At 46.2% G+C, this 26,827-nt stretch overlaps 1 protein-coding gene across 4 annotated transcripts in view; it reads right to left on the bottom strand.

The window, feature by feature from the left end:
- Positions 1-26,827, bottom strand: part of Frmd4a (FERM domain containing 4A) — a 312,601-nt gene that overhangs the window by 113,086 nt on the left and 172,688 nt on the right. For all 4 annotated transcript variants that reach the window (XM_050150459.1, XM_050150454.1, XM_050150456.1 and 1 more), the window contains exons 4-5: positions 20,933-21,025; positions 6,569-6,653 (exon numbers count right to left, since the gene is read on the bottom strand). In XM_050150459.1, the coding sequence (XP_050006416.1) occupies positions 6,569-6,653; positions 20,933-21,025 (178 nt within the window). The remainder of the gene's footprint in view (positions 1-6,568; positions 6,654-20,932; positions 21,026-26,827) is intronic.

Here is a 26,827-nt window from a genome sequence, read left to right as displayed (position 1 = left end):
GCCCCCCCGCCCTCCCTCCCTCCCTCCCTCCCTCCCTCCCTATCTCCTCTTTCTGGCCTCAGATTTGGTAGTAGCAGAGGATGACCCTGAGCTTCTTCTGATCCTCCAGTCTCTAACTCCTGAATGCTGAAACTGCAGGTGTATAGCACTGCATTGGTTTATGTGACACTGGAAATGTGACCCTCAGATTTTGGTCATACTAGGTCAAAACTGTACCCTAGATGCCTGTACTCTTTCCAGATAGAGCATCATTATGCAGTTAGAATGATCCTCCTGCCTCAGCCTCCCTAGTGCTGGAATTCTAAGCATGTACCACTACACCGGTTGCTGTGAAAATTATTATTATTTTATTATTATTTTGGTGTGGGGGTTTTGAGACAGGGTTTCTCTGTTTAACAGCCCTAGCTTCCTGGAACTCACTTTGTAGACCAGGCTGGCCTCGAACTCACAGAGATCCACATGCCTCTGCCTTTGAGTGCTGGGATTAAATGCATGTACCACCATGTCTGGTGGTTCAAACTTATTTTTGGCAGTGATTTCAGTAGTCAATGCAGAACTCAGAGAAAGGCAGGATTCACCTCACGGCCTGGATGTGGAAGATCACAAGAGTCCATGTTTATCAAATCTCTCCTGTCTGTCATGTGTGACAGGTGGGCTGCCCCCTGCAGGGTGACTGAGTGACCTCTCCAGCTGTCATTCAAAGAGGGAGGAGAGCACAGGGGCAAGGGTTGGCAGGACAAGTCCCGCTGGCTTGCAAGTCTTCACTCAGGGGACATAGCATCTCAGTGGAACTGCCTTGGAACTGGACATATAATCCTAAAACATGTTTCTTCATCTCCTGCACATAAAGTTCCCCCCACTGTCCACCTGTCACCTGAGGCAGCTAAAACATAAGTGCTGTTGGACCACACAGGCTGTCAGCAAGTTCACACCAGAGTTCTTCCTGTCTCACCGCAAGTGTGCAGTCACAGCCCTGCTCGTATACAATTAACCTTCTGCACATTGGGGGCAGATTGTGACTGTTTTCCCCTGAAATTACAAGGGTGTGGAGAGAAATTCACTGTACTTGTGCCTTCTTACTCCTGGGTAAGGAAGGGAGGAAGGGAGGAAGGAAAGAAGAAAGGAAGGAAGGAAAGCTGTGTCTGAAGCTTGAGAAAAATCACTAAACCACCTTTCCTGCCTGTCTGCTGAAGGAGAGCAGAGACGCAGCTTCTCTGGATGGATGGAAGTTGCAACAAAAACAAGTTTGTACTCCAAACGAGGCCACTTTTTCTCCTAAGCCCTAGAAATTGGCATGTCCCAGGTAGAAATGGGAGTGTATGTCCCTCACCCAATCATTGACATTCAGGTCCCCATGGACATAGTGGCTTGCCATTGGGCCCTTCCTCAGTGCCACTGAGACACTGTATTCGGAGCATCCCATTCGCTTTTCCTGGCTCCCTTGTACTCGGGAATGGACAGACCGGGATCCCCTGCAACAGGTAAGGCAGCTGAGGATGACAATGGGAGCTGACCTCTAGCCTCGACCCCTGACCCCCACAGACATACACACATACACACATGCACACATGCACACATGCACACATACACACGCAGCAAGAGAGACCAGGGTGGGGGTTGGTTGAGAGGCTGGGGGTGGAGGTAGGGATGTGTCCTACAGAAAAGGCAGAGGTAGAAAAAGGATGAACCAAGAAGGAGCAGGAAGGAAGTTGAGCATGCACTGTAATTAATGTAATCAAAATGATAAGAGATAGTATATTCCCAAGGCATAATTTTTTAATTAACAATTATGAGTGTAAATGTGGACAACAGGAGTCTTTCAATATTAAACATTTGTTTTTATTTATGTATATGTGAGTATCCCATGCGTGTTCATGTGCCCATGGAGGTCAGTAGAACTCACTGAATCCCCTGGAGCTGGGGTTACGAGCTGCCTGATACCGGTGATAAGAACCAAACAGAGTCCTTTCCATGAACAAAAAGCACTTTTATCTGCTGAGCCATCTTTCCAAACCCTAAAATATGATATTTTAAAAGAAAGAATTCAGAAATGCAAAGGTATTCTTAGAAGCAATGTGTGTGTGTGTGTGTGTGTGTGTGTTAAGGTTAAAAATCAAAAGAAGCGATGAAAGGCAGTGCTGACAAAAACTTCCCAGAAAGTAGAAGAAGAAGCCAGAAGTGGAAAAGGGACACAAACCTGCCCTAGCTTCCAATTTCCAGTACTTCCAAGAAGAGAGGATGGAGATAAAAGAGGAGAAGATAACATAGAAATAATTCAGAAAGAATTTATTTATGAGTCTCCAGAATAGAAGCATCCACTCAGAAGGTCCTCAGCAGAGCATATCTACAGAGATCAGCACTCCTGAAATGCTAGATCAAGAGGACGCAGAGGAAAGCCCCAAAGACCCAGCTGCTGGGAGATGGCACAGGGGTGGCACATACAACGGACAGAACGGTGGGCATTTCTAGAACAGCACCTGATAAAGAAGCTGTCATTCTGCATGCCTATATCTAATCCAGCTTCTAAGAAGATATGACAGGGGATAATGACATTTCAGACACACAAGGTTCCAAACATTTTACTTTAGGATGTCCTTTCTCTAGATTTACTTGGGGTTGTTGTCCAGGAAAACAGCACCCCCCCCCAAGAAAAATCCCCCCAAATGGTGTAAAACCAACCAACCAACCACACAAACAAAGCAGGACCCAGAAGACAGATGATCCAATACAGAGCGGAGGTGGGGAAAGACCCAGACAGGAGAGCAGCCTCCCAGGAAGAGAGCGGCAAAGCTGGCCAAGTTCATGGGCCAGGGGGACAGAGGGTTCCAAGGGGGAGGGGAGGAGTCTCAGGAAAACCAATAGCAGCAGCAGCAGCCACCAACTCAAACCACAGAGAGCTGACTAATTGCTATCACATTGGAACCCAATACTAGAATATATCTGGGAATCAGTGGAAGCTCTGAGCAAACAAACAAGGATACATAGAAACTAAACAAAGGAAAACAAGGTAACAAATCCCTTTAGGTAAAACAGCCCATTGTTTAAAAAAAGGCATCAGAGCCATGGGACAATGCCCGGATTAGTCCTGTCATGTCGATGACTATTATGGCTTCCACCCAGAAGTACGATATTACCCTGAGAAAACTAGGGAAGGGAGTGTGTGGGTGCTACAGAGGACACCCCGATTCCATCTATCTTATGGAGAGTTTAATAAACTGAGAGGTGTCAAACCAAGGAAGAACTGGACCATTTATTTAGAATTAAAGAGACAAATAATAGAAAGAAGAACAAAGTGACCCCGAAGGGTAGGGCTTGCGTAGCAGAAGAGATGGGCGTGTTTGCATGATAAGCCTCTGAGAACCGGTTAACTTCAGCTGTTTGATTACAGTATGTGTACATCTGTGAACAGGTGTGGAGGTCGGAGAACAACTCACGGGCTTTTTACTTCCAGTCCGTGTCCTGAGGGTCAAACTCAGGCCACCAGTCTTGGTCACAAACACCTTGACTGAGCCATCTCACTGCCCTCACCCCCATTTCCCTTTTAAGTTGTCTCCTGTTACTAAGATAGTAATAATACAGCCCCCACCACTCTTCATGCTGGGTTGGGGATTGAGCCCAGGGTCTTTCAGACACTCCTGACTGAGTTACACTTCCATAAAATCAAGGCCTGAGGTTTTTTTTTTTTAAAATATACTTTAAAATATTGGTTTTTTTTTAAACAATAAGCTCCCAACCTAACACATACGTGGTGTCCAGGGTGGTCAGAAAAGGACATGAGATCTTCTGGAACTGGAGTTAAAGACAGTTGTGAATCACTATCTGGGTGCTGGGAATCAAACTTTTAATTGCTGAGCCATCTCCTGCTCCCTGTCAAAAAACAGATCTTAATATTTTGAAATGTGAATGGAAATAGGTCTGTAAAAAAGCAAGGGTAAGTAGCTCACTTCACCTGGACAGCTTGGCTCTAAACCACGGTAGGAGTTGAGTTTGGTGATGCAGGCCTGTAATTCAGCTATTCAGGGGGCCAAGAAAGGAGAATTGAAGTTCAAGGATAGCTTGAACTACACAGTGCATTTAGAGCTAGCCTGGATAAGGGAGTGAGACATTTTGTCAAAAGTAGAAAGAGCCTGGATACAGCCCAGCGGTAGAGTGCGTGCCTAAGATATGTGAAGTCCTGTGCTCAACCTGGAGTCCACAAAATGCAAGCAAGCAAGGGGAAAGAAAACCCCGGAAGAGTCGCCTCCAAGAAATAGCAAGGGGTCTGATATCAAACTGCTGGGTGGATCAATGTTTGGGGCAGCACAATGTGACAAGTTACTAAGTCAGCCTGCCTTCTGCCTCAGTATACACCTGGGGCCATTGCAGGTGGCCCAGAAAATTGTAGCCAAGAAAAATGTATCAGAATCCAAGAGGCTTGAGCTAGTGTATGGCACAGTGCTAAGTCCTTTCCATGCCTCGTCTGGGGAGTATTTCTCAGGTGTGGGTTGGCTCTTGCAATATCTTTGTTTAGTCAAAAAGGAAAATGAAGCTTGGAGACATTTTGTGGAAGACACTCAGATTTTTCTGGTAGGAATCCAAGTCTGTTGCAGCAGAACCTAAATATCTACAACCGTTTGGACTTCTATTATTGTTACATGCTGTCGAATGTGGCTAACAGGGCACACTGCTGCCTGGCCACTTCCGGTTCTTCTGAACAACAGCTTCCTCCTTGGCAAAGTTTCACCATCCTCAGACGTTTACAAGGCTCAAAATGAATCCAAACAAACCTGATAGTAAAGCCCTGTCAGTGTTTGCAAAAGAAAATATTTAGATGACCGAGCTAAGCAGGGTAGAGATAGATTCTGTCTACCCGAGCTTTAGAGGACTCATCCTTGATCCTTTGTGGTCATTGTGACCATGTTCCAGAAAGGATTTTAAGAAGAGAGAGCGTGGGCTCTGAAATGTCTCCCACTTTCTGTTTGGCAAGCAAGCTGATGCTGGGGTCACCTGGACTTTAATGTGGCCAGTTCTAGAGGCACAGCCACCTGCACCTCCTCTTGGGAAATTTGTAATATTTACTTCTGAGGACTTAATCTCCTTGATTACCGCAGGTTCAGCACGTACACGGGACCAAGTGGAACCAACTCCAGGAAACAGCTGCCTTCCCCTTTACGCACGTGTGCACCAAGCACTAATTTAATTGGTCTGAGTGTCCTTTCAAAAAGCTCAGTGATAGCCGTTTATTTTAGCTCAAGTCTGCCCCCTTGTGGGCAATGCTCAGGTTGTTTTTTTTTAAATTATTATTTCTCAACTTTCTAAAAATAATGCTTGCCCATTCATTTAAGAAACCCCTCAGGCACCCCTATGGTTTCTAAGGTATCTGGATAGTATTATTCTTTCCACTTCATAATGAGAAAATTAGGGATTAGAGGGAGGAAGGAATTTGAAAGCACCTGGAACTAAATTAACGCTTTCTTGTTTTCCCCAGCAGTCAACAAAATCAAAGTTTTCTCATCTGCAGGCTCTGGGTTTCAGCTCTGTATATGTCCTAGGTCATCAGCTACCGCCAAGTGAGGTCTCTCTGCGTGTTGAACCTGGTTTCCGCCAGGCCTTGCAGCCTTACGAATGGTGGCATTACTCTGGCAGTTCAGGTAAAGAGCTCCCCCGAGGGACAACCGCAGCGATTACTCGATTTCTTCCCTTTTGCTTTCAAGTGTGGTAAGTTACTACCACACTCCAAACCAGAGATCTGAGCCAGAAAGCCACATGCCACGAGTTCTCCTTGGAATCTTCAGAAAGCATCCAGGGGTCCCTTAAGCAGGGGACCCACATTTGAAGTTCTCTGGATACACCGTACAAAGAGTGTGCCCTTCATGAACATAGCATGGCCGCGGCTGAACTCTGTGACTGGTATTAGGTTCCCCCGAACCCAAAGAGTGACTCTGCTCTTCAGTAGATATGTCAGTCTCCCCGTGACTCCTCTTCCTCACAGAAGAGAGATTGGGGGGGGGGGAAATCCAGGCAATTCCCACTAAACTCCAAGCCTGTGCTCCATGTGAGCTTCAGAGGATGACCGACTGTATGATAGTTAGCGTTGACAACTTGACCCACCCAGAGTCACCTGGGAAGGGTCTCAATGAGGGACAGACTGTCTAGGTCAGGTTGGTCTATGGACGATTGTCTTAGTTAAGTTGACTGACATGGGAAGGCTCAGTCTGCGGCTGGTGGTGTCATTCCCTAGGCAGGGAAGACTGAACTGTATTAGAGTGTAGACACAGAGCCAAGCGCAAGCAAGCATGTGCACATTCTGTCCTCTCTGCTCTAGACTGCGGCTATGATGTGACTAGCTGCTTGCTTTTCTGCTGCTTTGACCTGTCTACCAGGAGGAACACTTCTGTAAAGTCAAAACAATGACAGGATGGAGGAAGTCACACTGTTTAGCTAGTGGCTTTCCTTACATGCAATTTCTCAGTTATTTATAGCAACGAATTTATAAATGACTTTCCCCAATCAATAGAACTGCCTTATTGGCAACATTTTGATATTTTTGATTCCATCAGGAAACTGGACAGGAGGAGCACATTCCTACCTTGTAGATGCAGGACTTGGCGTTCAGGAAGAAGAGCTCGATGGTGGCGTTGTCCTTCAGGTAGGAGATGCTTTCTATATAGAATCTGCAAGAGAAACACCAGGTGTGAGGTGCAGGGGAGAGGAGAAGAACCACTGCTTTGAGCAGCGTAGTTTCAGAGGATTGCAGTTCCCATGCTGAATGAAAAAGAGACAAAGGGGCCGTCAGTCTTTCCGTTGCTACCTTCTTTGAGGGTGCGCCATTTTTATATCCATGTGTACAGGCATTTTTCTGAACATATATTCAAGGCCAACAAGCATATGAGAATACATTCCAGCTATCACTAAGCACTTGCACAATGCACATCAAAAGCCAAATGCGATAGCGACATACACAACTCTAGGAGTCTAAGATTCCCGTTTTGCTATATAGTGAAGTTATCTTCATTATATTACAGATATAGAATTGGAACTGGAGAGAGAGCTCACCAGCCAAGAGTGTTTACTCTTCTTGCTGGATGCCCTTGGTTCAGTTCCCAGCACCCATATGAGACGGCTCACACCTGCCTCTACTCCATTTCCAGAAAGCCCAGTGCCCTCTGGTCTCTGTGGGCACCTGGATATATGCGGTGCACACAGATTCACGGAGGTGCACACGCATACACATAAATCAATCTGAAACATAGTCTTATAACACATATAGAAGCTTTTGCAGTGCAACGATAGTCCTACCTCCAAGGACAAGGCAGTTCTAACTACTAAGTTATTATGATAATAATAAGATACAGGGCATATTGAATTCATAAATTACAATGCCTTTTTTTGGCACTGTCTGTAGCGTATGTATTACTACATATATTCACAGTGTACATACATGTACACATGTGTCTACATGCATATGGAGGTCAAAGGACAAAAGAGTGTATTTTCTTAGGAACTGTCCACATTTAAAAACAAACATGGTCTCTCACTGGCCTGGAGCTCACCACATAGGCTATGGTGGCCAGACAGTGAGCCCCAAGATCTGCCCCTCCAGCCCCAGTGATGGGCTTACGAGCATGCGCACCTGTGCCTCGCTTCACGTGGGTTCTGGGGATCTAACTCAGATCCTCGTGTTTGGGTGGAAGCACTTCGTTGACTGAACCATGTCACCAACTCTCAGCATTGATTTAAAACTCAAAGCAAAAATTTTTAAAATACACACCCAAGAGAAAAAAGTGTGTGTGTGTGTGTGTGTGTGTGTGAGAGAGAGAGAGAGAGAGAGAGAGAGAGAGAGAGAGAGAGAGAGAGAGAGAGCCTAACAAGTACTAACAAGTATTATACATTTTGGGTTTTCATATTTTTGGTTTTTCTAATAATGGCACATGGAATACCTACAGAAAGTTTTCATGGAAATAAACCCAAACTCATCGTGGCAAAAAAGAATGATCCATAGGCATATGAAAATGAGGATGGGTCAATAGACAGTCTTAGAGCTGGGCCAGACCAGATCTCTCCAGCTATAAAAGGAAAACCTGTGCAGAAGGACTTCAGGTCCTTCCATCCCACTCTTCTCTCCAAGCTTTCTGGAACCAAGTCTCCACAGACACCTGGAGCATGGGTACCGCAGACCCAGGTATCGCGGACATGGGTACCGCAGACATGGGTACCGCAGACCCGGGTACCACAGACGTGGGTAGTGCAGACCTGGGTACCGCAGACCTGGTTACCACAGATGTAGGTACCACAGACGTGGGTACCGCAGACGTGGGTACAGCAGACCTGGGTATCACAGACCTGGTTACCACACACATAGGTACCACAGACATAGGTACCACAGACCTGGGTACCACAGACGTGGGTACTGCAGACCTGGGTATCACAGACCTGGTTACCACACACATAGGTACCACAGACATAGGTACCACAGACGTGGGTACCGCAGACATGGGTGCCGCAGACCTGGATGCCGCAGACCTGGGTACCGCAGACGTGGGTACTGCAGACTGATTCTCAGACTCCTCTGACCATCTACTTTCTTTTCCCTTACCCAGTTTCCAATTTTTCATTCTGCAATTTCTTCATGTTACTTTTTAATCCTCACCACTGTTGAGCTAGACTTTTAACAGAGACGTTGTTCTGCTCAACGGAGCAGCAGGCGGTGGTCACATGGCTCTTCCAAGCACTTCCCATGGTGCTTCCCTGAGGGTCATGGAAGGGACCTCATTTCAGCACATCCCATGGCTGGGGTAAGTGCTCTTAAGGCTGTGACATTCATGCATATTCAGCCAAATAAGAACTGAATTCCTATCAGAGGGATCGAAGGGATTTCTCTCAAGATGAAGCCTGCTGACAGTATTTAAGTTTACATTAAACATGCCTTTACATATCAGTTCAGAGTTTATTAAATTCTTTAATCAGATGATGTGCCTATTCAGTCTAAGGACCAGTGCATTGAGGGCAGAGCAATTTTGGACGTCAAGTGACTGAACTGCAGGGTGCTGGAGTAAAACCCAGACTAGACTAGGAAGGCACGGGCTGTGTGGATCTTAGGAAATAAGCAAACAGGAGGATGCAGAGGGTGAAGTGGACAAAAGAAGAAGCAAGTGCTATGGCCATTCTGCATCACGACACACTCTGATAGGGACTCTGGGGAGGAAGTCAAGGACCAGGGATCTAATCTCAGGTCTGTGTGACTTAGGACATGTCACATAACTGTACTGAGATTCTCTTTCTTCAATTATAAAGGTGGGGGTGAGACTGAGAGAAGGGGAAGGGACAGAAGGAGGAGAAAGAGGAGGAGCAGAGTGGGACCCAGTGGATCTCATGTAAGAAGTCTTTTTATGTTTAGATACTGGGATTAACTTTTAAACCATGCACCACACCCTACCACTGCCTCCTCCACTGCAGCAGCAGCAATCCAAAACTGGATTTAGTATGCACACCTGTAACCCCAGCTATGGGAGGTCCAAGCCGAAGGAATGGGACTTCACAGCCATCCTTAGTTACATAGCAAGAATTTGAGGCCAGTCTAGGCCACGCTAAACCTTGTCTCAAGAAACAAAACAGCAAAACTCCCTCCTCACGAGCGATGGACCCAGGCTAGGCAGGCCAGGCTCACAGCCCTCTTGCCCAGACACTAAGTGAGTGATGTCGTCAAATGCGTGAAGAGCCTGCTGTGGTGACTGTGGTGCAGATTCAGGGACATGTGCCAGTGACCCTGGTGTCACCTGTCATGCAGAGATGTGCAGGTTGCCTCCATCAATAGACAACGACAGTTTGCCACAAAGTCAGAGTTGTGACATTCCAAAGGATTAAAAACGGGTCCTCACTTGCGAAGCCTATGAGATGGGGGTGGTTGATCTCTAGCTGCCCTGTCCCCTTAGCTTTGGGAGCAGGTGTTTTAGATGGTGGGGCCCTGAGGTCGTGGGTTGTGCAATGGTCTCAGGAGAATGTGTAGTACTTTAGGAATGGAAACCTGAAACACAGTGGCAGATTTTACATCTTGAAATTATGTTAAGTGATTTAATTTTAAAGTCTGAATATTCATGCTTTGTGTGTGTGTGTGTGTGTGTCTGTGTGTGTGTGCACGTGCGAGCGTGCTTATGGGCATGCATGTGGAACTCAGAGTACTTCCACAGTCCATTTTCTCCTACTGTGTCGGTCCTGGAGATTGAACTCAGGTCGCCATGCTTGGTAGCAGATGGCCCACTGAGCCATCTCTTCGAGCTTATTAATTTTTAATTAAAAATTATATGTGAGCCTGGTGGTGGTGGCGACACATGCTTTAAATCCCAGCACTTGGGAGGCAGAGACAGGTGGATCTCAGTGAGTTTGAGGCCAGCCTGGTCTGCAGAGTGAGTTCCAGGACAGTCAGAACCGTTAGAGCAAGAAACCCTGTCTCGAAACCCTCCCTTCCCTCCAAAAACCATTCTGTCTGATGTATATGTGTGTTTGTGCATGCACACCTGACATGGTGCACACTTAGAGGTCGGAGGATGCCTGTGGGAGGTGGTTACCAAAGTCTCATCGTTTACAAAGTCTCCTTGGCAAGGGCAGTGAGAATAACAGTGAGTGGGAAGAAGGGAAGAGGGAAACTGGGGGGGGAGGAGGAGAATAAGCATGCTAAAGATACGGAGATGCTTGGAGAAGTAAGCTTTCTCAGACTCTACACATTGAGACTCCAAATTATTCCATAGTGGAAAGGTCCCTGTTAGCCTTAGGAGGGTTAGTGGAAAGGTCACTGTTTGGAGGGTTCTGTTGTTTTTCTGGCCCTTAGGGTCCAAGCCAGACAGTGACTTTAACTGTGTCCTGCTTTAACATGACACATGGTGACGGTGGGGTAATGACTGGATTTGCAAATATGAGACTCCACTCCTGGAAGTTTATGTCAGCTGAGAAACCCCTCGGCAAGGTGTACATGTGGCCTTTTGGATCAGCCTGCTTCTGTGACTCTGTTCGAGCCATTCCACAGAGAGCCCCCTCCCCGCCCCCAAGACACCTGTTCCTTCATCACTCAGCTTCAGAGTACCCTACAGAGACCATTTCCTTAGCTCCTGCTTATCCCCCGCCAGCCGCTCTCATGGGACGCTCCCCACCCTCAGCCCCCCATTTTCTCCAGAAGAATATTGTACGAGACTCCAATACCCTGCTTCTGCCTCCCGTGCTGTAGTAAATAAGGCGGCAACATTGCCGAATCTGGCATTTACACCCGTTTTTATAGATCTCTACTATCTGGCAGGAGAGTCCGAGGAGGCTGCAGAAATAACAAGCATATTCTGGGATGGAAGGGGGAAAAAATCCTCCTTTTGACAGAAATTGGAAAGCAGTCTCCTGTTAACCTTTATCACCAAGACAACAGCCCGGGAGATCCTGGAAGCTCTGGGCCTGTCATGCTTTTGTTCATAACCTTGGACATTTAATTCATCCTGAACTTTCTATCTGTGCTAAAGTGACATGCTTGGATAAAAACAGACCTGAGACATCTCTATTCACACCCTGGGCGAGCAGCAGGCCGAGGAGATTTCTGGGGAAATGGGAACAGTTGATGGTTTGCTTGAAAAGTTGAGATTATTTTCTTTTTCTTCCCCCCCCCCCCCAAAAAAAAATTGGTTTGGTTCCTTGCTTTTATGAGCATCTGGCTTGTGGTCCTCTGTGGCAGTAGGTGGCGCTGTTGCTTTTTTTAACTGCCCTTATAAGGAAGGGACCACTGCCCCAAACAGTTTACAAAGAACATTCTGGGTTCCTAGGGGATCCCAGGGAAATGTAAGATGGATCCTTCATTGCAAGGGTCTGTGAGGCAAACCCGAAGTCTGTTCTGTTCTAACCGCATCTTTACAATGCATAAGTGTCTGGCTCCAAAGTCAGCCAATTCATAGTAAGTCAGAGCTAGTGATTCGTGGCAATCATGACTGACAGGCCCAAAGCCATGCCTCCACCACTTCTGTTGACTCTTACAGGCTACCACCATCTCTCCTCTCACGTCCCCTGCTCTTCTGCCCAGAGACATAGTCAAGATGACGTGGCAAAGACCCTCGGTTTGAAAATCCATCAGAATCAGAATCATTCAAATTAGCCAACCCCAAGCCTGCTTATCCAGCTCATTAGTTGCATTCCCGAGAAACCATAATAGAGGATATTGCCTATACTTTCCCTCCACACTCTGCTCCCTTGCCCTCTGAGGTGCCCCTGCCTACATAGCTCCAAGTGGCATCACACCTTCTCTTTGGGGGCTGTCACACGCTATTTGTCAGTGCTTGATCTGTTGGTTTTTTTTTTTTTTATCATACTTGAATAACAAAATGAACAGCTGTGTGTAAATACATATGTGTGCCGTGTGTGTGTGTGTGTGTGTGTGTGTGTGTGTGTGTGTATAGAGTCAGAGGGAAACTTGATGCAGTTGTTTCTCTCCTTCATCACGTGGGTTGCAGGGCTAGAACTCACATCTTCAGGTCCAAAGAAAACCCCATTTCCCCAAATTCTGGTGGTCAGACAAAAGCCAGCATTCCTCAGGGGCTTGAGAAGCTGGTTTCCTCTACCAAAGGAGCAACTCCCCTATCACTGGCTCTGGAAGGGACAAGTGGCCATCAGTGGTACCCAGTAGCATTCCAAAGCACATGCTGGCTTCCAGGCTCTCTCAATATCACAAGTACCTGTTATACAGTTCAGAGTCCATGCTGGCATCCTGACTCTTCTCAGCTCCCCCTTACCCACTCTCTCCCCACCCTCCCCCAACAAAAAACCCACCAAAAAACCCAAAACACACAACAAAACAAAAATACTTCAACTCATGGCTACTCATTTCTCCTTATACTCCTGTTATTTCGGTTTCTCTCTCTCCCCCCCTTTTTCTCTTTATCACTTACTCTTCCCCATCCCTCACGGTCAAGTCCAGTCTGCTGGTCATGTTCAATATACCCCTGACTTCCTCTCTCTGCTCTGGACTCTCCCAGACGCCTCTGGCTGTTTTCTCCCTCACACCTCCTCCTCCACCAACCACACCTTGGAGAGGCTCTCTCATCAGTTTATACAGCAGCTTCACCCCCGAGCCATCTCCCCAGCCCACTAAGTGTATATCTTCAGATAAGTTACCGCCCACATTTAACTGAAATAAATCTCAATGCTTCTTTCTCAGCGGGAAGCAACAGTTCTCCAGGCTGAGGTCAAAGCCAGCCAAGATGTCTGTAAGAGCCACGCCACACTCACAGTCTCTCAAAGGAGACCCTGCTTGGAGTATTTTATCCCAGTCTAGGTAGGGGTCTGGGCCCCATGTTCATCCGTTGGAAGGCTGTGCATCAGGACCTGCAGCCTTGGGGAGTCGCACCCCTTCTTTTCTGGGGGCAGCACATGCATGGGCTGTCTGGTCAGATGACATGAGTCGGGTCTCTGCCAGGTCCCTGCCCCTCTGCCTCTCTCGCAGCCACCTCTTGGCACTTGGGACTCACTGAGGATTCACAGCAAGTGTTAATTAAACGGGCCAGTGGTTTCATTCTGTAATGAACACAAACGTCACATTTGGACACTGACTTTTAGGGGGAAAACGGGGCCAATAATAACGAGAATATGCGGTGGATTCCTACAGCCAAGCGCCTCCGATGCTTACAATTTCAGAGGCTTTAAGTCTTAACTGGGCACCCAGCTGAATTAAGGCAAGGTCTGGTTAGCTGGGCGCCTCATTTAAGATCCATGCCACCATTGTTCTCGTGAGGGATAAGGAAGCAGCAACCATTGTTTCAATCAGGGAAAGAGACATCCTGAGGGCTAAGGATCATCGTCTAGATAATAGTTTCCTGTGGTCCCTTGTTGTCGTTTTTCTATTGTTCATTTATTTCAGCTTGTTGTTTATAGAACTGGAGGTTTGAAGACATGAAGCTAATCTATTTATTCTCTTACAAACACAGTGGCTAAGTGGGGTTATTTAGCTGAATATACTATTCAAGGAACAGTGCTGCAGGAATTATTCCAGGCACAAACCTGGGCCAACAAAATGCATAGACTTCCTTGGGTATATAACTATATTTTCCTCCAATTTTTTTTCTTGACCCACTAATTAGGCTCAGTCTCAAGCTTTTTTTTTTTTTTTTAAATATTTATTTATTTATACAATATTCTGTCTGTGTGTATATCTGCAGGCCAGAAGAGGGCACCAGACCTCATTACAGATGGTTGTGAGCCACCATGTGGTTGCTGGGAATTGAACTCAGGACCTTTGGAAGGGCAGGCACTGCTCTTAACCGTTGAGCCATCTCTCCAGCCCCAGTCTCAAGCTTTTTGAACTTGCCTTACGACTGCCAACAATGGCTGGTCACATAGTGATTAGCAGTCACGGGACCAGGCAGAAGTGAAGCCAAACAGGTAGGTAGAGGTAGGCAGACCATGAGAAATACACTCCTGAAAATGGGGGACCATTAGCACTGGGCACTCTAGAGAGGAGCTCATGGCAACACACAGGGGAGAAAAGAGGAGGGTGAAGATCAGAGGCAGAGCTTAGAGAGACTGAAGGAATGGGAGGAGCTTATGGAGGCCTGAATTCAGCCAGTGGAGTGTGCTTGGTAGGTGAGGAGCACATCTGAGATGCAGAAAACGTACAAGTAGCAAAGAGAAAGAAAGGCACTGGTGGGAAAGAGGAGGTGCTGTTGGCTGACTCTTAGGGATCTGGCTTGAGGATTTGGGGAGGTACCTGAGTGTTAGTGTCAGTTATAGGGATAACGAGTTGCCATTAAATGACGTGTGTGTTAGGGGCAGAAACATGACATCAGTGGGTTCAGGCTGCATCTGGGTGCATATCTGTAGTCGCAGAAAGGACGTGGGAAGAGAGTTCAGGCCTGGTGACAGAGATCGGAGCTGTCAGTGAAGGGAGGGGATTGGCAGCCAGGGGTGAGCATGAACTCACATGCTGGGAGAGCCGAGGGAGAGAGGACAAGCAAGGCAAACCCCAGCATGAAATTATGACAGTAGAGCCAGGCACAGAGGGGACAGATCGGGGTCAGAGCCTCAGAGCACCATGGACCTGAAAACTCAGCAAGGGCATCGTCACCGGCAGCCAGAACCACAGAGTGCCACTCCAGAGGGGCACCAAAGAGTGAGCATCTGAAATATGCAGGTAGAGTCCTCCAGGGACCTTGGGGTGTACTGGAAGCAGGGATGGATGGCTACAAACGGGAAGGGGAGAAAGCAGAGACCCATCTTGCTGAGCAGTTAAATGAGCCAAGTAGAGAGAGAGCAAAGGTGGGTGCACCACACACGAGAGCATTTCCTCAGGTACTGAGGTAGCATGTGGTCTTGAAGACGAAAAAGCTGGGGTGAAGTAGCTGAGAGGTAAAGATCTCTGAGGTGGGGGAAGGGCTGGGACGGAAGCATGCATGACTTCTGTATTACTGCATGATGAAGTAATCCCTCTTCTTCTGAGGGATGTGTGTATGTGTGTGTACATGTGTGTAATGCATGTGTCTGCACACACATGTATATGTGTATATATAATGTGCCTGTATGCATATGTATTTGTATGTCTGTAGCTATGTATGTGTAAATGTGGGTATATGCATCTATCTGTCTATCTATTTGTGTGCTTTGAATGTGTGCATGTTTTTGTGTATCCATTGTACATGTGCACGTTTATGTGTGTACAGCAGAGGCTAGAGGGATCTACGAAGTTGGAGCTGATATAATCGAGTCTGTGAAAAAGAAGTAGGCTGATGGGGTGCACTCACGTTGGCTTTTGTTTTCTCTGACAAATCCTAAGTGACAGCGTCTTCTTCCAGCGAAGGGGACATTGTTAGGAAAGCATTAAAGCACAAAGGAGTTCTTAGGTGCAGCTCACCTCGGGGGAGAATCTGCCTTCTCTCTCAGACAGCATAAATGGCTGGGTTTGTTAGGGTGCTGTGTGTGCAGGGCTGAAAATTGGGAGCTCAGATCACAGCATGTGTGTAGACTCCCATGGCCAGTGCCAAGGTGACAGCCACCTGGAGACACTGATGCAAGAGCTGATGTGACAGCAGACAGGGCCTGAGTTCAGGGAGGACAGAGGAGAGGGAAGGGTGTCAATATATATATTCGCAATATAGATAACCCATGTACGTAAAGCCAGGAAGAGGGGGGGGGGAGCTCAGGACTTGCAGTCCACGCAAGAGGATGGATAACTGCATCACAGACTCTGTGGGACCACTGGAGCTTAGGGGAGAAGAGAGGAGGAGTGGGCCAAGTATATATTCTTTGGACCTGATGAGTTCGAAGCACTAGGCAGAAACTAAATATAGAAACATGGCATCTTTCAGAAACGCATTTCCATAGGAACTGGAAAGAAAGGAATCTTCTGCTGTCTGGCATGCAGGACTGTATGCATACATGACTAGCGGTGAAGGATTGACAGGATGGCTCCGTGGTTGAGAACACTTGCTTTTACAGAGAACCCAGCTTTGGTTCTTAGTACCAATACCAGGTAGCTCACAACTGCCTGTAACTCCAGATCCAAGGGATCCAAAGCCTTCTTCCTGCCCCTGGGAGCACTGCACGAGCACTGCACTGAATGTGGTGTGTATACAGACGCCCCCCACCCTCTCCCATCACACACTACACACACACAGAGAGACAGAGAGAGAGAGAGAGAGAGAGAGAGAGAGAGCAAGCAGAGAAGGGTTGATTCTAAGTCGAATTTGGAGATGATAATAATTCTTTGCATGTGGGTTCATATGTGCACATCTGTGAAGCCCACATGTGCGTTTTTACCCGTGTGAGCACTCATACAGGCCAGCAGTCACCTCCAAGTATGTTCCTCAATCACTTTTCTATTTTATTTTTGGACAGAGTCTCTCACTGAACCTGATACTTACCACTTTAGCTGAGTCCTGGAGACACCTGTGTCTGCCCCTTTCCCTGGGCAGTCAATGTGTGCTGGGGTCAGAACTCGGTCTCCATGCTTGCTCAGAGAGCTATTTACCTACTGAGCCACCCTCACCAGCCTGAATTATTTTTCTGAGACCCAGTCTCACACTGCAGCTCAGGATGCCTTGATCTCAAAACAATCCTCCTGCCTTAGCTTCCCTAGTGCTAGGATTACAGGTATGAACCACCAAACTGCCATTGGGAATTTCCGTCTAAGAAGTATTCCCTGAGATTCTCGCCAAGGCCAACTGAAAGTAGCGTTGTCAGGAGCGTCATTTCCAGCTGTAGATCCCGAGTAGATACAGTGTAGCCTTTGGCCAGTCTGATTTCCAGTTCTTGAGCTGCTGGCACCTACTCAATGTTTCCAGCTTCCTTGTCACTGGGTTTAGGCAGAGAAAAAACTTGGGGGTAACCTGAAAAGGTAGGACATCCTAAGGGACCTCAAAACTCAATGCTTTGCTACGCTACCAGGGTTTGAGTCCCCAAGCCTACAGACGACTGGGGTCTGTGAACTTGGGAAATGCCATGCTTTTTCCTCGTTAATAACGTCGACAAAAAGAACCAGGAAAAGAAAGACTGCTTAAAGAACAAGGGAGCCTCACCTTACCCTAGTTTTAAAGTGTACAGGACTTGTTGTGTATGTTCGTGTGACTGTTCATATGTGTGGGTGCACATGCATGCATGTTTGGGGGCCAGAGGTCACCTTCCAGTGTCATTCCTCAGGAGCTGCCCACCTGATTTTTTGAAACTGGTCTGGAAATCATCAAGTGGGCTGTCTGACTGGTTGGAGATCCCAGGGGTTCCCCGTGTCTTCCTCTGTAGTGCTGGGCTTACAGGCATGTGCTATCATGCCCAGATTTTTTTTTTTAAAGAAGAGTCTGGGAATCTAACTTGGGTAGGTCCTATAAGCTTTATTGACTGAGCTATCTCCTTAACCACACACATCCACCCTCCCTCCCGCCTTTGAGACAGAGCATATGTAACCTTGGCTAGCCTAGAAACTTTGTGTAGACCAGGTTGGCCTTGAACCCAAAGAGACTTACTTGCCTCTGCCTTCCTGGTACTGGGATTAAATGCATGACCCATCATAAACATTTTTTTTAAGAAATTAAGGTATTTACTAATTGCTTATATCTTGGTACAATAGAAATAATGCTATTATCATTATCATTCTAGGGGTGGGGGCCAGTTTCTAAGCTTGTAATCACAAGCATATCAAATGACAATTTGGAGTCCTGGTTGTGCATCCGATAGGGCTTGAACACTTTAAATCCTTTTTCTACAGTGTTCCGTGACTGTTGCCATGTCAGAACTGTGCGGTTCTATAAAGAACTATGGCTCTCCATATGCCAGTTAGGTTTTTAATACTGTTAAGGTATTTGAAAGACTGACAATTTGAATGCATATTGTGTGGCAGTAAGCTGTAGGTTGGTCGGACTTACATATAGCTCATCAATGTCTGAAGACCTTTTGAACTAGAAGAGCTGTTTTGGGAAAATTATTCTCCAGATTGGGAGCTGGAATAATTATTTCAAAACGAATCACAATACACAGATTTCTAGGACATATGTTAGCAATTGTATACAGATTGGGCCGGGCAAATGGCTTGACGAAGAAAGTGCTATGCTGAACACGTATGGCAACCTGAGACTGAGCCCTAGAAGTGACTCCACAAAGCTGACCTCTGACCGTATATGCACTGTGACATGCAAGCACACACACACACACACACACACTGATAATAACAATGGCCATAATAAGCTGTATATAAATTGAAATGTCTTTGTACCAACTCTCAGCACAAACGATAAAATCTCAATTATGGCAAAAAAAAAAAAGCTGTGGGGGGGGGGGCGCCCAACATGTGGCCAAGAATATGCCTCCACCTACGATTATAGGTTAATGAACCAACTCTTGCCTACTCCTATCTTCCCCCTCACTGGAATTGTTAGTCTTTGTTTTATAAGGTCATTTCCCATTCATCTGAGACACCATTAGAGAGAATGTGGCATTGAAATCATTCCCATCAGTAATGGAAATAGCTGAGATTAGCTCTGATATCCCTACAGCTGTTAAGCAAATCAAAAAGGCATTAACCGCAAGTTGAAATTTACTCCACCAGCTGAGGTAAAGACACACACTCCAGCCTGTTAAATGGACCCTTTAGGGCTTTTGCTTGAGACTTGCTGAATGCTGGTTGTGAGTCAGGACCGCCAAGTCTAGAACCATAGCCCTGTGCTCTTCAGGGAGAGATGAGTTCAAGCCCCTTGCATCCCACTCCTGGTTTCCGTGAGTGTTAAGAGGAGCAGGGCCTGGAGATTTCACAAAGTGGCCGTTTTGCATGTGAAAACTGTGGATGCAGCACGGTCGTTAGCAAGCTCAGGGTCCTGAGTTCAACCCGCAGTACCAGAAGAAGAAATTAAAACAAACCCAGCCCTTCCTATCTCTGCAGGAATGTTGATGGCTCTAAGTTTGGTGCTCGGGGTCGTGTGCCTGGGAGCTCTAGCTCCTCACTGCTGCTCCTTTGCATTTTAACTCTCCTCTGGCCTGCTACACCCCTTTGCTAACAGATGTGACCAGTCCTAGGGTCTTCAGAGGACAGGGCAATGGTTAAACCTAAAAAGCCCTTTATTAGGGGCAGGAGAGGAGCCTGTTCAAAACACTTGTCAAGCTTGCTCCCTGGAAACAACATAGAGGTGAAGGAAGAGAATCAATTCCAAAAAGTTGTCCTCTAACCTCCGCATGCACGCGGTGGCATGTATGTGTCCACACATACACATCAAGTTCACACATATAGCAACAATGATAAAGTTTAAAAAAAAAAGTGTTACATGGGGCTGGAAAGAGAACACAATCATGGGGCTGGGAAGGGAATGCAACCAGCAAGGTGCTGGCTTTGTAAGCAGGAAGATCTATGTGTGAACTCCAAAACTCACATTTTAAAAAATTCAGGCATAGTGGCACATTTTTGTAACTCAACACTGGGAAGCAGAGACAGGTGGTTCCCTGGGGCTTGCCGGCTAGTCAGCCTGGCCTGCTTTGCAAATCCCAGCCACTGAGAGATTGTAAGCTTAATAGTGCCCAAGGAATGATGCATGAGGTTGTTTTCTGGTTTCTACGTGCACATGCATACATGTAAACACACACACACACAAATCACGTCACTACATCACAAATACAATTCTCACTTCATGTTAAGTAAAATCTGTTCAAATAGGGAAGCACACAATGTATTTTTCCTTTTGCGAATGTGCATGCATGTTTGCATGTGTCCATGAGAAGATGGAGGCCAGAGGTTGACCTCGGGTATCTTCCTTGATTGCTGTCCTCTTTATTTACTGTGTTGATCTCAGAATTGACTAATTCAGCAAGTCTAACTAGCCAGCTTGGCTCAGGGACTCCCTGCCTCGGCCTCTTGAGCACTCTGGTCCTCAAGCTTAAGCTGCAAGTGCTCCATTCACTGATCCATCTCCTCAGCCCTCTGACATCTTTGGATCACTTTACCCTTCCTTTGCAGAAGGGCATTTCAGTCAGTCCTATCTGAGATAAATCCGTACATTTCAAGGGACACCAGTGGCACTTAGGACAGAATCAACAGTCACAGAAGCTTCTCATGGAACTTCATGTGGCACCAGAACAAATCCCAAGACTTGTGACACGATACAAGTCTCAGTTTACTTTGAGATGTGTGACTCTCTCCCTCTGCTCCCCCCAAATAAACTTTATCTTCACTCCACATGTATCCTCACACAGACATGCAAACCTGTGGCCACTGCACACACTGATGGGCCCAGCGACAGGTATCCTCACACAAACATGCAAACCTGTGGCCACTGCACACACTGATGGGCCCAGAGAAGTCATACCTGACTTTTCATCTTCTCAGAATATAGTTGTGCTATGACCTTTGTCCCTAACCACAGACCAAGAGATACTTGATCTCCCTCTTCCTTTGAGTCTCTTCACCCTTCCAGACTTTTCTGATAAAGAACACAGAAGCCAAAGCAGGGATTCCAGGAGTGCCTACCTTACACAGAAGTACAGAACAACAGGTCCAGACTTTTTGGGGAAGTCGTGCTCCAGGACTCTCCGATCTAGTTGAAGCCAGTTCAAGTGTCCCCTGGAGAAAGGAGAGGCAGCTGGTTAGGTTGTTGGACTGTGCAGGTCTTCAGAGATGAGGGTCTCTGCAGAGCAGAACCCACTGGGTTGTAGGCATGCAGGGGATCTTGAGTCCTTCTTGGTATTTCAGTAATGGACGAACACTCAGGGATTCTCTCGGGGAAAGAGTGCTGAGAAAACTGCTGTATGGTGGGGACATGAATCATGAAGCCAAGATGAGAGGTGATGCCTGTTTCCTATAACCACAGCTCTCTCTCTTGGCCTCAGTTCCCTCCCCACTCCTTAGGGTATGTACTTTTTCTATAGAATTCAGAACACGCCTTAATAACATGCTAACAATCCTCACATCATCCTACTGGAAGCAGTTGGGCTGCCATATGAACCACACTTTCTTTTTTTATGATAGTAAACTATTTATTTAATTATTATATATACAATATTCTGTCTGTGTGTATGCCTGCAGGCCAGAAGAGGGCACCAGACCCCATTACAGATGGTTGCTGGGAATTGAACTCATGACCTTTGGAAGAGCAGGCAATGCTCTTATCCTCTGAGCCATCTCTCCAGCCCCTCAACCACACTTTCTTAAACGTAAACCTACACAGGATCAAGCCATCATTCCATTTCTAGGGTTCACCCTTCCTCTCTACAAAAGGAGGCATTTGTCGACACAAGGCCTCTTCCACACGAGTTCACAGATACTGTATATGAAAAGACTCTAGCATGGCCCAAACCCATCCCAGGGTTTTACCAACAGAAGAATGAGTGAATGACGGTATAATGCCCAAACGGAATACTATACAGCGATGAAGAGAAAGTGCTGCCGCTGTAAGCAGTGACATAGGTGAGCCTTAGCATAATGAAGCTGAATGGAAGAAGTTTTAAATGAAAGGTTTAAAAAAGTACAAAATTGTTTGCTCCAATATGTTGTAAGACTCTTCCAAAATTTCTCCTTTTGTGTATGTATGTGTGTGGGGTGTATGTACAAGTGTGTGTGTGTACTACACACGTGTGTAGTACAATGCATGCTCATGTGTGGGTGTGTAGGCCACAGGTTGATGTTAGGTGTCCTCCTTAAATACGCCCCTTTCTACACTGCAACAGGGTCTCCCACTTGCATCCAGAGCTCAGTTCTTGGCTTAATTTAGCTAGTCAGCTTGCTTCAAGGATCCTAGCTCCACTTCTTTTTTTTTTAAAATTTATTTATTTATTAAAGATTTCTGTCTCTTCCTTGCCACTGCCTCCCATATCCCTCCCCCTCCCCCAATCACCTTGGATTATTGGTGAACCTTGATGGCTGCCCAGCATTCACATGCATTCTGGGGATCTGAACTCTGGCCTTCATATTTGCATTCCCATGAGCCACCTCTGCAGCCTCTTAGATTTGGTTTGTGAAATCTCCTAAATACAAGAGAGGGACTGACAGGAGCCAAAGGCCAGTTGTCTCTGCCTCTCCCGGGGCTAAGAGTAGATGCTAAACAATTTCATTGCTGTGTTAAGGAAACAAATGCGGGGCTGGTGAGATGGCTCAGAGGTTAAGAGCAATGGCTGTTTTGTTCAGAGGTCCTGAGTTCAACTCCAGGAAAGCACATGATGGCTCATAACCATCTGTAATGAGATCTGGTGCCCTCTTCTGGTGTGCAAGCATACATGCAGGCAGAACACTACATACGTAACACATAAATCTTTCTTAAAAAAAGAAGACAAATGCATCAATTTTACAGTGTGTCCCAGAGAGCCATATTCTTTATGCATATGTGTTCTCATGCATATATGTGAGCTCATGTGTGTGGGTTCACATTCATGTATGTGTACATAGGCATGTCCAAAGCTATGTCAGATGTCTTCCTTAAGTCCTCCCACTTTATTGAGACAGGATTTCTAGCTGAACTCAGACTCCCACTTCATTGAAACAGGATCTCTAGCTGAACTCAGAGCTTGCTGATTCCAGCTAGTCTAGTGAGCCACCTTGCTCCAGGGTTCCCCCATCCCTGCCTCCCAAGGGCTGAGCATAAAGAAAGTCCCCTTGCTTGCCCAATTTCTACTTGGGCTCTGAGGGATTTCAGTTTTGGTCCTCATGCTTGTGGAACGAGCACTTTATCCACTGAACCATCTCCCCAGCCTGGAAACCATTTTCTTAAAGATTCAGTGACTGCCACTAGGTACAGCCAATGCTTCTGCCCCAGGTATGAAGAATTCCTTCTGCTCACCCAGTCTGAGACCCAGGCTCTGCAGCATCATTTGTACTGTGGTGCGGTGGGGGCAGGGGTGCAGCAAGGAGGACCGAAGTGCCTAGCCCCTTCCGGAGCAGCACTGTTCTTTTCTATTTATCTTGGCGCCACACGTAGAAAGTCACGCGCCAATGCTTCTCTGGTCCCTTGACATAAGGTGCTGCTGTCTGCTGTGATGTGTGACAGTGGTGTGCTCGTCTCAGAGGCTGTCATGAGCACTAAAGGTCAAGCTCCCAGAGGCAGCTATGACAGCCCAGGCATGGCAGGCTGGAGCCACTGACTTTCGCTGTCCTGCTGTCTGGTAGTTCACGGGTGGAAACCCCAAGCCCAGTTCTAAGTAAATTATGTTCCCAGAGCTGCTACTGCTGGTTCTTGTGCCCAAGATAAGAAATCGCTTTGGAACTTTGTTTTCAAATAGTAGTAGATATACATGTGACTTCTGCTAGGTTCTCTGCAGATGCCCCAGCCAATGCCATGCGTCCTGTGTGAGGAGGGACACAGAGCACTGCAGACTAGAGCACACTTTAGGACCCAGCATGCCTGGCGATGGGTCACAGGTGTGCTGCCAACAAGACATTCATTATTGGGCTAAATCTGACTCCTGGACCTGCACCAATGAAGCAGTTCAGTTAACTGTGACTCAGGCACTCAGACACTCAGTCTTAGTTGATAAAATGCTTGCCACACACATGAGGGCCAAGTCTGACCCATAGCACCCACAGAAAAAAGGCAGGTGTGATGGGGTGCTCTTGGAACCCCAGCTTTTGAGGGGAGGCAGAGGCTTCAGGGTCCCTGAGGATTGCTGGATATTTATTTTTGCCTAATTGGTAAGCTTCAGGCCAATGATACTTGCCTCAAAGCAGGGGGATAATGTTCCTGAGATTGTCTCCTGGCTTACACAGACACACACATGCACACACAGATATCCATGTGCACAAACATACAGAAGAAACGCCGATACAGGAAGTGGAAAGTAATACTCCTTAGTTGACCTTTTATGTTTTCAAACTAGGACTGTAGCCTCGTGGTGTCTGCGGCCCCTCTAAAGCGTAAGCAAACTTTTCTGCGCAAGCATTTGCGGAAGAGAAGAAATGTAAGTCTCCGATGAAAACATAGGGCAAGAGCCCCTCATTTTCTTAACAGGCATGGGAAAGTACATTCTAATTGCACTTGCACAATAATGGCTAACCTGCTTTGTCCCTCAAATGTCTAAACACTCTTTAAAAGTTTTCCTTTCCCTGAAGACATGGATATTCAATTATACCATTTGATGAGCGAGTCACAAGATTGGGGACAGGAGACAGAAACTTAATTGCAGTGACAACCATCACTTCAACTTGCGGTATGTTTGATTGCTTATTTTGACTGAACTTATTTAGTGTTTGGCTTTTGGGGGGAATCCTTTGTCTTCTCTCAGTTATTAACTTAAAACCAACCACCACAGAACTTCATAGAAGAGAAAGTTGGAAGGACACTTGAACGCACTGGCACAGGAGACTACTTCCTAAATATAACCCCAGTAGCACAGACACTGAAAGAAACAATTAATAAATGGGACCTCCTGAAACTAACTGAGAAGCTTCTGTAAAGCAAAGAACATGGTCAACAAGACAAAACAGCAGCCTACAAAATGGTACTTCACCAATCCCACATCAGACAAAGGGTTGATCTCCAAAATATACAAAGAACTCAAGAAATTGGTCATCAAAAGAACAAATACTCCAGTAAAAAATAGGATACAGACCTAAACAGAGAACTCTCAACAGAGGAATCTAAAATGGCTGAAAGACACTTAAAGAAATGCTCAACATCCTTAGTCATCAGAGAAATGCAAATTAAAACAATTCTGAGATTCCATCTTACACCTGTAAGAATGGCCAAGATCAAAAATACTGATGACAACTTATGCTGAAGAGGTTGTGGGGTAAAGGGAACACTCCTGCATTGCTGGTGGGAGTGCAAACTGGTACAGTCCCTTTGGATTTCATTATGGCGATTTTTTAGAAAATTAGGAAACAACCTACTTCAAGAGCCAGCAATACCACTTTTGGGTATACACCCAAAGGATGCTCAATCATACCACAAGGACATGTGCTCAACTATGTTCATAGCAGCATTATTTGTAATAGCCAGAACCTGGAAACAACCTAAATGCCCCTCGACTGAAGAATGGATAAGGAAAATGTGGTACATTTACACAGTGGAGTACTGCAGAGTGGAAAAGAAAAATGACATCTTAAAATTTGCGGGCAAATGGGTGGATCTAGAAAACATCATATTGAGTGAGGTAACCCAGACCCAGAAAGATAAATACCTTATGTACTCATTCATAAGTGGCTTTTAGACATAAAGCAAAGAAAAACCAGCCTGCAATTCACAATCCAAGAGAATCTAGACAACAAAGGGAGACATACGTGGATCTAATCCATATGGGAAATAGAAAAAGACAAGATCTCCTGAGTAAATAGGGAGCATGGGGACCATGGGAGATGGTAGAAGAAGAAGGGAGAGGAAAGGAAGGGAATGGAGAAAAATATACTGCTCAATCAAAACAATTTAAAAAATATTAAAATTTGGGAATTAAACTAGTAATGCAAGTATTTCAAAAATCAAATGTAAAAACTACTCTCTAAGCGGAAGCCATGTTGGATGGATGAAAATCTGTTATGCTAAACAGTTTCTTCTTTCCAGTTTCTTTCTTCTGTCCAGTTTCTTCTTTCTGGTGCTCTATAAGCCCATAGCCTTGCGCATGCAGGGAAAGTACGCTAAACCGCTGGCCTTCCTGTCTTCATCCCCCAGTCTACAGTCTCTATGCATATGGGAATACTAAATCTGAACTCAGGAGCTGATTCTCAAACTGTTAGAAACGGTGCCTGGAAGGCAGCCCTTCTTCAAGGTCTTAGACCCCTGGGATATGTCGGTCGCTATTGGTCCCTGGTAGTCTAAGACCAAGTGGAACTGGTCATTTTTGGATCTGGGTCAAGAAGACAGGATGAAAAATTCTGATATTCAAGGTCCTGGAACAGGACTTTTGAACTTGGCTGTGTACATCAGAACAGACTGGAGATCTCTGAAGAAAAGAACAACTCAATTTAAAGTGCCTGGGTCCTTCCACTATATCCCCCATGTGGAAAGGAGTCCTGGCTCCAGCCACGTGTCAGTAAGCTTTCTGGGCTGGAGAGGTGGTTAAGTGGCTAAGAACACGTGTGGCTCTTCCAGAGGCCCAGGTTTGGTTTTCAGCACACACACGTTTGCTCATAACTATCTGTAACTCCAGTTCTTCAAGGCAATGCTGTCTTCTGTGCATGTGGCACACATACACAAATGCAGGAAAATATTCACACACACGCGCTCACACACACGCGCGCGCGCGCGCGCGCGCACACACACACACACACACACACACACACACATGCGCACTCACACCCAGACACAAATACGTCTAATTTTAACAGCACTATTTATTCTACTTTATTTTTTTGGGGGGATTCTTACCATCCATACACTTTTTTTATTGTTATTAATTTATTTATTTATTAAAGATTTCTGTCTCTTCCCCGCCACCGCCTCCC

The sequence above is a fragment of the Alexandromys fortis genome, unplaced genomic scaffold (genome assembly GCF_014885135.2).
Source record: "Alexandromys fortis isolate MF-2015 unplaced genomic scaffold, M_Fortis_MF-2015_v1.1 scaffold_69, whole genome shotgun sequence".
In the NCBI taxonomy this organism is placed as follows: Eukaryota; Metazoa; Chordata; class Mammalia; order Rodentia; family Cricetidae; genus Alexandromys; species Alexandromys fortis.
Note: the sequence above shows the minus strand (reverse complement) of the source record. Positions and strands in the feature narration are given on the sequence as shown.